The 10,940-nt window shown below is 38.2% G+C and overlaps 2 protein-coding genes across 2 annotated transcripts; one reads left to right on the top strand and one right to left on the bottom strand.

Annotated features, from left to right (window-relative positions):
- Nucleotides 1–671: 671 nt before the first annotated feature.
- Nucleotides 672–2,618, top strand: fkbp2 (FKBP prolyl isomerase 2). Its single transcript, XM_079834326.1, has 6 exons — nucleotides 672–749; nucleotides 1,155–1,315; nucleotides 1,396–1,508; nucleotides 1,798–1,844; nucleotides 1,932–1,967; nucleotides 2,207–2,618. The coding sequence occupies exons 2-6, from the start codon at nucleotides 1,157–1,159 to the stop codon at nucleotides 2,266–2,268; spliced, it is 417 nt and encodes a 138-aa protein (XP_079690452.1). The 5' UTR covers nucleotides 672–749; nucleotides 1,155–1,156; the 3' UTR covers nucleotides 2,269–2,618.
- On the bottom strand, nucleotides 2,474–9,844 carry ppp1r14ba (protein phosphatase 1, regulatory (inhibitor) subunit 14Ba). The gene is made up of 5 exons (XM_079834327.1): nucleotides 9,283–9,844; nucleotides 8,951–9,147; nucleotides 3,994–4,077; nucleotides 3,675–3,707; nucleotides 2,474–3,558 (listed from the first exon to the last, which is right to left on the bottom strand). Exons 2-5 carry the CDS (start codon nucleotides 9,140–9,142, stop codon nucleotides 3,475–3,477), a joined length of 393 nt encoding a protein of 130 aa, XP_079690453.1. The 5' UTR covers nucleotides 9,143–9,147; nucleotides 9,283–9,844; the 3' UTR covers nucleotides 2,474–3,474.
- Between the last annotated feature and the right edge of the window lie 1,096 nt (nucleotides 9,845–10,940).

Here is a 10,940-nt window from a genome sequence, read left to right as displayed (position 1 = left end):
ATATGGTACGAGATTATTCTATTCAAATCAATGTGATAAACGAATTAGGTCAAAGGTCATCTAAAAAGCTCTTTAATTTTCATTGTGGGGGCAAAACATACAATGCAATGATTTACAGCTGGTTGCTCTTGAATACTAAATGCTGGCATGGTATAAAGATAATCTGACTCAATTTGGTGAAGATTTACCACCAAAATGTAGCACCATTATAGGTGGATTGTTATTGCAATTATAGCATTTTGCATTACATTAGTAAAACCTTCTTTGCTTACACTTTGCACTACACACACACACACAAAATTTCCTTACTAACTTCACTCCTCATCTTCATAGAAAATAACATTGTAAACATGTTTTTAAAGTTAATTACTAGGGTTTAGCTATTGATGGCAATAAATAAGAAAGTAAATAATGAGGATATAGCGCCCCCGTGTGTGAAATCGTATCATTCATAGCAACAAACAGAATAAAAGTCCCGTTTCACCACCCAAGTATTTCCTTCAAGCTACCTATAATATTGCCGTGTCTTGTTGTTACAGTATTACGTTTTGTTGATTTAAGTCAAATATTTAATGCAGTAAAAATACATATAGTTTTCTTTTTTATTTCTTAAGCCTCTTAAATACTCTGACGTACTGAAATCTGTAAAGCTAAAGCTAAGGAAGCCACGCTCGCTGAGCTGACGTCACTTCCTAAAGACAGACTCATTCTGAGATTCGGGACGGACGACTGTATTATTCCTATTACAGGTAATTGCCTTTAAATTCATCAATTAAGCATTCAATTGACTGCTAAAGAAATTATCCCTGGCATCTCTCTTTATTGGCGACTAAATCTACAAAACACGATACGGTATAAGCGATAAATCCTAATGATCCTAAAACCGTACGTAGCTGTCATACAATAACTTCCTCTAAAATAAATCCAGCACGCTACAAATAATGAATTAGTCGAAGTCTTTCGCTAGTTAAAATACACCTTATAGATTACTTTAAGCCATTTAGAGTCATGCTGCTGCTAACGCAACTAATTACTGCATCAATGATAACGTGCACATTTGGTAGAGAGCCTGCGCATGAGCACAAAGGAACACTCCTACGGTATATTGGAGCGGTCAAAGATTAATTTCTGTCATTTTGTGAGTTTCCCTACAGACATGAGGCTGAATCTGTTATTAGCTGTCACTCTGATGTCCATCCCCATGGCACTTGTGCAGGGGGCTGAGAAGAAAAAACTGCAGATCGGAATCAAGAAAAGAGTGGACAACTGTCCTATCAAGTCCCGAAAGGGTGACGTGTTGAACATGCACTACTCTGTAAGTGTCAGACTTCGCTAACCCAAATATTATTCATGTCCAAAAATGAATTATTTTACTGTCTTTTTTTTTATCTGCAGGGGAAACTGGAGGATGGGACAGAATTTGACAGCAGTATACCAAGGAATCAGCCCTTCACCTTCACTCTTGGCACAGGACAGGTCATCAAGGGCTGGGATCAGGGTTTGTTGGGGTGAGCTGAGCACCAGTACTTCTGTATTTCTAGATCTTCTGAGATCATTTCCCAGTCAGGATTAGGCTTTAAAGAGGTGAATTTAGAGTTAGTCTAATAAAGAGCAATTAGCAGATTAGATTTAAGAGGCAGTGTGCAACTGTGTTCAATATATTAGCATGTGTCAATGCTGTGGCCTAGTGCTCTGCAAATGAGCGTCCCATTCCCTTTCTCCCTGTGATTACTGCCTACCTGTCTTGTTTTATAAAAAGCCCGTTTAGCATGTGTTGTTTCTTCTCCTTCCCCTTAGGATGTGTGAGGGTGAGAAGAGGAAGCTGGTTATTCCCTCTGAGCTTGGTGAGTATGTCATGGAAAAGTAATGTGTTATATGAAAATGATTTTAGTCCATATCTTAATCATCTATGACTGTTTTATAAACTACAGGTTATGGCGATAGAGGTGCACCACCTAAAATTCCAGGTAAGATGATGCACAGTCCAATCCAACATTGAGTCTTATATCAAGCACAATTAGCTTTGTTAGGGATCCATAGCACCTTCTTACAGTAGCGATGAAAAGCATAGCTGCTGTCACAAATGTCCTAGATATAGCAGAGATACTGGCAAAAATGTTATCTTTGAAATTGTGTTGGACAATGGTGGGCCTTGGAGTCAAACAGTACCACATTGTCTCACATTTCAAATCTGTTTTCCCACCAGGTGGTGCCACACTCATCTTTGAAGTAGAGCTGTTGAGCATTGAGAGAAGATCTGATTTATAGTGACAGATGCAGTTTGTGGGCCTGTCAGTCTGAAGCATTAAAAATCAGTGTGTTTGCAATGCTGCTGTACTAGATATAGCAATTTCAGGTGTTAAAGACCCTTTTCAGTCATTAAAGAGGTTACAGAAACAGAATGAGCCCAGTAATCACACTTTTTTTTTTTTGTGAGATGTTTACCTTTCTAGAAAAAGATTGACACAGACATGTATGTAGCACCATTCTTTATTTGAGAGCCTTACTACATGTATTTGGTTGTGAGAGTGCACACAGTACAGTTTTTGCCATTCCAACAAGTTCTGATCAGTTTCTTAAATCTTGTTCACTTGAAATTGAATAAACGTTTTATTTACAAAAGATATGCGGGCTTTGAGCTTGATTTAGCATTGACCTTGGCCTACACCACCAAAGCACCTTCATTCATAGTCTTCATCATAATTTGGCATACTCCTCTTTTTTGTAAAATTAGTAAAAATATCAGATGTAACAAATTGGCAAATTCACTCCAAGTATTGCTCCTCTTCATCCTGAAAGAACTTCAAACTAGCTTAATTTTCCTCGGTCAAATGATTATTAAAAACAGTAGTACTAAGCACAGACCTGTCATGTTTTTGTATTTTTTGTTCCTAGAAATGGTAGATTAAAAATGGCTTACAAAACACAAGTTCACAATTCTCATCCCCCTCCCTCTTCCCGACTTACATCAACACACCCTAAAATCTGAAACGCCATACTGGATCTAAAACTAATATTTTCTGGCCTGCAAAAAATCGTTTCTCCCTTACGAAAGACAGCAGATGTGAGAGACTGACAAAAAAAGGGGGTAAAAAGAAATCAGCTTTGCTCTAACTTCCTACTTGATTACAGACAGACACATGAAGCCAAGTCACGAGGCTGGAAAAAAGTGTATTAGTGAACAGTGTAACCGTAACATCAACCATTCGGTTCCTTTCCCTAAATCACCACGGGGTTTTTAAGCTAAAGGGACACTACCACACTCTCTACATGTAAGATATGCTGAAACAGTACTAAGACGAAGTAAAAACAGTTGGTCAACCTGCAGCTGAGGTTTGGCTTGGCTGGATTAGTATCATTGATCTCCGTTTGACAGACGCTGTGGTTTAGTGGTTGGGTCTGCATGCCTGCATCTCTCCTCTGGGTTTGGAGTGACAGGTTGGATTTGTGGTGGTGGGAGGAGCTGTGTTGACATCATGGCGTCAGCTCCCCTTTCTTCTGCGGGGTGCTGAGTTTCTGCATCCCTCTGACCTTCTCCAGCAGTGCTGCCACAAAGTCCTGCAGGTGGCCAGAATGAGAATGATCTGTCCGGAGACTCAATGGCTCTGAGAATAACATGACTGCCTGTAATGAAGGCAATTGCTAATGCTATTGATAACCAAAATGGCACTTACATCATTAGGCTTATAACAGTCGACCAGCAGCATCTGAAAAACAAAAATGGAAAGAGAATTAATGCCTTTCAGACTCATTTTTCCTGCTGTTTTTTCCAATGAAAGCAGAAAGCTGACACAAAACGCTGAAATAAATCTCCTGCTGAAAATTCTGTCTTCAAAAAGAGCTTGTGACTGGAAGGATTACTGTCAAACCACCTGCAGAGACATACTAGAGCTCAAATTCAGCACAGAAGGGAGGAAATCTTGTGTAATGTTCTTAGGGGGAGATATCTGAAGCGAACAGAATCTAGTAAATGTATTAGACATCTGATTAGACCTTCACTCGAATGGCTCTCTCGACATCGTTGGACAGATCCAGAAGCTCATCCACATCTATTTCCAGCTCAGGCACCTCATCTTCCTGCAAAATACAGAACCACTGATGAGAGACGTTATTAGGGGCTCCTGTGAAAAAAAACGAGTGAATGTGAATAATTCACAAGCCACAGAAAGGGGGACAGATCATGAACAAGACCAGTATGGTAAAGAAAATCAATCATGCTAACATCTCTTCTGATCTCAGAGAGTTCACGCAGCCCATATGGACTAGCTGACTCTTATTTGCACGTCCCCAGTAGTCAGAGAAAAATGTGCCAAATTTGATTGGGGCAGTGCCCTTAAAGTGATAGTTCACCCAAAAATAAAAATTAGCCCATGAGTTACTCACCCTCAAGTCATCCTAGGAATATATATTCTTTCAGACGAATACAATTGGAGTTCTATTAAAAATGTCCTGGCTCTTCCAAGCTTTATAATGGCAGTTTCGGTTTTGAAGTCCATAAAAGTGCATCTATTCATCCTAAAAGCGCTCCACACGACTCCGGGGGTTAATAAAGGCCTTCTTCAAGTGAAATGATGTGTTTGTGTAAGAAAAATATCCATATTAAAACTTTACAAGGTGTAATCTCTAACTTCTGCTAGCTGTCGTATACGTGTTCACGGCTCCCCCGTGTGGATATCTTTTATGATGGATAGATGCACTTTTATGGACTTCAAAACAGAAACTGCCATTATAAAGCTTGGAAGAGCCAGGGTATTTTTTAAATATAACTCCGAATGTATTCGTCTGAAAGAAGAAAGTCATATACACATAGGATGACTCGAGGGTGAATTAATCATGGGCGAATTTTCATTTTTGGGCAAACTGTCCCTTTAAAGGGACAACTTTGTACCTCATCTACCCCAAAGATTTGAAAATTAGAAGCTTAGAGTAATAATGTGAACCCTTAAAGCGAAAATTCACTGAAAAATCTCAATTCTGTCATTTTCTTTCACTAAAGACCCGATAAAGGACTATAATGATAAAGATATAGTTCTAAAAATGGTTCTAAATATAAAAGATTAGCAGCTTCGTTGGAATAACTTTCAGAACAATTTTTTTTTCTAGCTGACAAACGATAAAACATTGACAGCCAATCAGAATCCACTCTGCTTTAACGAGCTCAAGCATTTAAAGCAACAGACGACCGAACCGCAGTGCGTGTTAACAATAAACAGGATGAAAACGTGCGTTGGAGTGGACGCTAATATAGTTATTTTCATAGTTACCGTTCTTGTTGTGAACGAGCCTCTAGGAATAATCATGATTAATCTTTGGTTAGTCACATTTACTAACCAAACCGTTTTGGTTCCAATTGACTTCCACTGTAGTTTTTGTCCATATAATGGACCTTATCTTAAAAAAAAAAAACCTTTCCTTTTCCTTATTTTCCTCTACTTCTTCCTTGTCCTAGTGTGTGATGCTCTGTGCGATGTCCAAAACTTAGTACTTCAGGCACTTTCTGTGTTTCGCTGCCTCACGACGGATCGCTTCCTGTACTCCGCCGCTTTGGATAAAAGCGTCTGCTAAATGCATAAATGTAAATAATAATGGAAGTCAATGGGAACTGAAACTGGTAACCAACATCCTTCAAAATATTCTTTAATGTTCCACAGAAGAAAGAAAATCCAGGTTTTGGAACAAAGGCGATTAAACAATTGAATTTTAAATTAATTGTGGTGGACATTCTTTTTGTGGTAGATAAGATACAAAGTACAAGCACTTTATTCTAACTATAGATATCAAGTCATCTCTGGCCTTTGTGCGTGACATCCTCTCTGCACAACAGGATGGGTTGATCCTCATGTCCATGTGCGATTTATTGTGTGCGTATGCTTGTGACAAAAACAATCTCCATTCACTTCCTGTTGGCTTACAAAGACAACATTTTGTCTCCTTCCATACAATGCTGTCCGATAGCTTCTTAGACACAGTAAGTGAATAGCAGTTAGTTTGCAGTCACACTCCTTTTCATCAGAGATTCACTCTCATTTAGCCGTTTCCTGCAGGGCTATTATGCTCCATTAGTGATTTTATGTGTGCTGAGGAAGACGGGGAAGGAAAGCTTCAGTGGACGAAAATTGTCGCAAGTTTTTCTTCACGTGTATGTGCTGTTGAAGTCATTGAGAAATCAGGTCTGTTATGAAACCCTTCACACTGACCCATATCGTAGAGTCGCTCTAGCACACTACAACTGACCTTCTCGTGAATTAAAACACTTTCTCTTGCATCTATTACTTAATCACAGTGATCAGCTGAAGGTCACCTTTATTTTACATTTACAGCACTTCATGAGACAGTAATAGGACTGAAGTGCATAGTATTGGCTCTTTAGTATACTTAAAGGGATAGTTCACCCAAAAATGAAAATTCTGTCATCATTTACTCACCCTCAAGATGTTCCAAACCTGCATGAGTTTCTTTGTTCCTCTGAACACAAAAGAAGATATTTTGAAGAATGTTTGTAACCAAGGAGATAGAGCAACCATTGACTGCCATAGTTTTATTTTCCCTACTATGGTAGTCAATGGTTGCTCTATATGCTTTGTTACAAACATTCTTCAAAATATCTTCTTTTGTGTTCAGCAGAACAAAGAAACTCATACAGGTTTGGAACAACTTGAGGGTGAGTAAATGATGACAGAATTTTCATTTTTGGGTGAATTATCACTTTAATTCTGATATGTCAATGGTCAATCATGGTATTCTGTGTCTAAATCAGGACTCAATAATGAGGATTGCTCAGGCCTATTGACACCTTTGTACCCTCTCATACAAAAGAGTGCATATTGGTTCCTCTTCCAACTTTCAGTGGGTTTATGAATTTATAGCGGTCATGGAGTTAGCTTTTATTACAAAAAAAAGATTACACATAAAAATATTATATGTAATATAAGTCCCTAACATACTTTTGTATAATGACCGCACCCTAACTGACCGGTGTCCCAGGCAACCGATTTCCTACATTAATAATAAAATATACACTGCCAATTAAATGAATATTTTGGAGTCAGTACGTTTTTGTTGTTGTTGTTCAAAGAAATGAATACCTTTTATTCAGCAAGGATGCATCGAGAGTAAAGACATTCATAATGTTATGAATTATATTTATATTTCAAGAAGAAATGTTTCTTCAGCACCAAATCAGCATATTAGAATGATTTCTGAAGGATCATGTGACACGCAAGAATGGAATTATGACGCTGAAAAAAATCAGCTATGCCATCAAAGGAATATATTGCATTTTAAAATATATTAAAATAGAAAAAAGGGTTTATTTTAAATTGCAGTAATATTTCACAATATTACTGTTTTTATTTTGTTTAAATAAATGTAGCCTTAGTGAGCAGAAGAGACTTAAAAAAACATTACAAAATCCACCTGACCCCAAACTTTTGAACAATAGTGTAAATACTTTATGTATGTTTATTTATTAACTTGATTAAGTAACCATGTAGCCAAGAGCCCCCAGTTTGTTTTGCGATAAAGACCAGTATATTATCCAACACACAGTATTTCTTTCACTGCTCTACAGTACAGTTATATTTAAATAATGGTGAGCTCAGTGAAAAAAAATGACCCCTGACTGTAAAACAGGCATTATATTCACAAAATGTTCTCAGTGGTGTGTGGAAATGATCTGAAAGCCACAGACCTATCATCTAACCTTTAAACAAAAATAATTTTGAGCCAACCTTTGTCCGTGCCACAATAGAAACCCGTTATGTAATTTGTCACTGTGCATCTTTATCCACTTAGGTACATTTATCTTCAGTTTTTGCTCAGGGCTGTTGTGATTTAAGATGTGCATTCTAAACATCAGCCTAATTGGACCAAACATTGCTGAGACTAGCAATATACTGGACGAGTTCTCCTGTCACACCACATTAATGTGAATAACCTGTGGGATTCAGGTGACATTTCACAAGTTTAAATATGTGTGCTTCTATTATCTTCTTCCTTATTATATGAGATATTATTGTAACTTGTAGAACTGTATTCTGACATCAGAAACCATTTTGTCAGTGGAAACTTATCACACGTAAGCAGGCTCTCAAACAAATCTAAAGGATTCGGGCTACTCTGTAGTATATCAATGAGACAAAGCAAAATGTGGATTTTAGCTCAGGATGAGGCCTACCGCTGCGCTGAAAAGAGCATTCAGAAAAATCTCGTTTCAAGAGCTGCCTAGTTTTACACCACACATAATCTAGGTCAGTTATATTAGCCCTGGAGGTTAAGTCAAGCTCAAAGTGAAGCATGCTTTGCATGTCTGAACAGATGACATCATTACAATGGCTAGAAGGGTGATCCCAAACATCCCAAGGGGCTGAAAGAAAGACCCATCCTGACCAGTGTCACCTATTATATTCATGTGGAATATACATAAAAATCCTAATCAGCGATATCTGGGTTTTGTGCACCTGTAGACAAAAATATTTTGGGATTGGAATTCATGTCTTTGTTAATGCAGCTGGAGCTCCATCCTCATATCTGTCACATTAACATATGAGGCAAGCCCACTTTTCGATGAAATATGAATGGATGCATTATGCATAAAGGAATCATTAGGTGCTCAAATCGTTTTTCCTCGCAGCACCTGTCCAAGAGGCACACCTTTGTTTTATGGCTTTGTCTGTAGTTCTGTCATGCCACGCCCTTCCATGTGTAAATGCATAACCATAAAATCAATATCGATTAAATAAAGACAAAAATAAAAATGCCATGCTGCTCTTAATTAACAAGCTATCAATTTATTAAAGCAAGCCAACTATCGCACAAAATGGACATGCCAAATGGAACGGGAGGAATGCCGGTTCACGAGTAACGTTACTGTAAAGAAAGAGCTGTCATTCCTTGCAACAAAGGATTGCACGCTATCAAAGCAATGACAGTGTTTTTTTTTTTGTCCTACCTCGCAGTCGTACAGATTCATTAACTGGCTAACTATCCACTCCTCCAAATTCAGCCGCCTCCTCAATTCTTTTCTGTCATATTTTACGGTCACTCGCCCTTGCTTCTGTGGCACTTCTTCTTCGGTACCGGGAGGTGTTTGAAAATAGACCCGGGGCTGAGGTGTCGTTTCCGGACTCGTTACCGCTGCCATTGTCCCTAATAAAAAAAGGTGAGGTGGATTTAATGCTTAAATCAATTAGAGCATCAGTTCAAAAGACAGAGCCGGTCATGTGCACATCCATTGCATGTTGCAAAAAAAGTGCCGGGCCCCTTTTCGTAAATGGAACAGACCTTTGGATTGCAAGGAGTCTGCAACGGTAGATGGGGATCAGGCATACAAGGAGCTTAGAAAACAAATTACTAATTGTGTGGCCGCGGTTTATCAAAGTCCATCTTCTCCAAATCGGTCCATCAATTGTCACAGAACCGCTTGTGGGCGCCTCCAAGTGTCCGCGCTGAAATAGCCATGCCGTGAACAAATCATTCGTTTGAGTCGGATCTTTTCAATGAATCAGTTAGTGTTTCCCTAAAACGGACTAAATCCAGCAACTCACTCTCAACTAGCACACTACGCCACTTCTATTTTACAATATACACTATTTATATCGCAGAAATAGTCATCTGTAGTATGCCTATAGTGCTGTCACTGATCGTTGAAGCGTCATTTGAATGATGGAGCAAAAAGTCCAAGTGCTTTCCAAATAGCAAATGACTCGACAATAAAACACGCAGACGTTTTTAACCTAGAGATGCAATTAAATAAATGCACCTTAAAATAGGTAATTAAATAGCTGCGCTAGATATGACTTCCCTTATCAGTATTTGAACCGCTTATTTGAACCGAACTGATAGAACCGATTCGCGAAAGAGTCGGACCTCTCATCACTATGAAATACCACCACGCAATGTTTCCTTTTGGTCTTTATACAGGCTGTGCCTAGTGTTATAATATGCCTAAATAGATTAATAGTTAATATCAGTTTTTCATAAAGTCGCATACAATAATTTGAGGCACCGATAGCATAGGCCTACTGAAATTTTATGCCCCGCTAGGCCACCCCTCTTTTCTGTATGTGGATTATTCCAAATCAAATATCATGTGCCAGTGCCTGTGCCCCTCTCTCTCTCTCTCTCTCTCTCTCTCTCTCTCTCTCTCTCTCTCTCTCTCTCTCTCTCTCTCTCTCTCTCTCTCTCTCTCTCTGTAATGCCAAGTGTTGCCCATTTGTCTTCTCATTTCATCGTAAAATCCAACATTAACTTATTCAACCCTAATTGGTTCATTCACTTTTGCATCCGCTGAATTTGAATGGGTCCCCTGCTCTCAAGCTATTTAATTGTCCATTTAGAATTTTATTTTATTATTATTTCATTGGGTTATTCCTTATTCTTATTGACATGAATGGCTAGGCCTACATTTATTCCTGTATGATATAAAGCACCAGAATAACTGTATTTAGGCTATTACAATAGCCCTTCTAAATACAATAGGCCTACTTAAATATTACCATAAGGATATTTTGAACAAAACACAAATAGGCCTACATGTACATGTCCTTACAATGGAAACCAAAGGGACAAGATACACGGAAGGGTTAAAAGCATAAATAGCTGTTATGTTGTTTAAATCCTAAAGTTTGTACCAAGTCCATCAGTGCTTTATGAATAATTATTGTCATCACGACCCGTTACCCCTTCCTGCTATCTATGGAGAGATATGAAAGTATGCAGGTTTACTTAGTTTAAGGATTTGTACAATATCTTTTTATTTAGAATATTTGAATGAGTGCATCACAAATCAGTATATTAAAAAGTATGCCAAGATGTCAGGATGGTATGCTTCCTTTCTTTTTCATTTATTATGTTGCCCACAACCCGTTCCATAATAATAGGATGAGGAATTTGTGCTGGTATTTGCACTTTTCAAGTTTTTTAAATTAGCAACAGATTCA

This window comes from Gobio gobio, assembly GCF_949357685.1.
Source record: "Gobio gobio genome assembly, chromosome: 14".
In the NCBI taxonomy this organism is placed as follows: domain Eukaryota; kingdom Metazoa; phylum Chordata; class Actinopteri; order Cypriniformes; family Gobionidae; genus Gobio; species Gobio gobio.
The sequence above is the reverse complement of the archived record's forward strand: the minus strand, read 5'-3'. Positions and strand labels throughout refer to the sequence as shown.

Excerpts from the sequence above, each read along its gene's own strand:
- fkbp2 (XM_079834326.1), top strand. The coding sequence starts at position 1,157 with ATGAGGCTGAATCTGTTATTAGCTGTCACTCTGATGTCCATCCCCATG. Across the intron at positions 1,316-1,395 it reads TGTTGAACATGCACTACTCT|GGGAAACTGGAGGATGGGAC; the intron begins GTAAGTGTCAGA and ends TTTTATCTGCAG. Across the intron at positions 1,845-1,931 it reads GGTTATTCCCTCTGAGCTTG|GTTATGGCGATAGAGGTGCA; the intron begins GTGAGTATGTCA and ends TATAAACTACAG.
- ppp1r14ba (XM_079834327.1), bottom strand. The coding sequence starts at position 9,142 with ATGGCAGCGGTAACGAGTCCGGAAACGACACCTCAGCCCCGGGTCTAT. Across the intron at positions 3,708-3,993 it reads AGAGAGCCATTCGAGTGAAG|ATGCTGCTGGTCGACTGTTA; the intron begins GTCTAATCAGAT and ends TTTGTTTTTCAG. Across the intron at positions 3,559-3,674 it reads ACTGTTATAAGCCTAATGAT|GACTTTGTGGCAGCACTGCT; the intron begins GTAAGTGCCATT and ends GGCCACCTGCAG.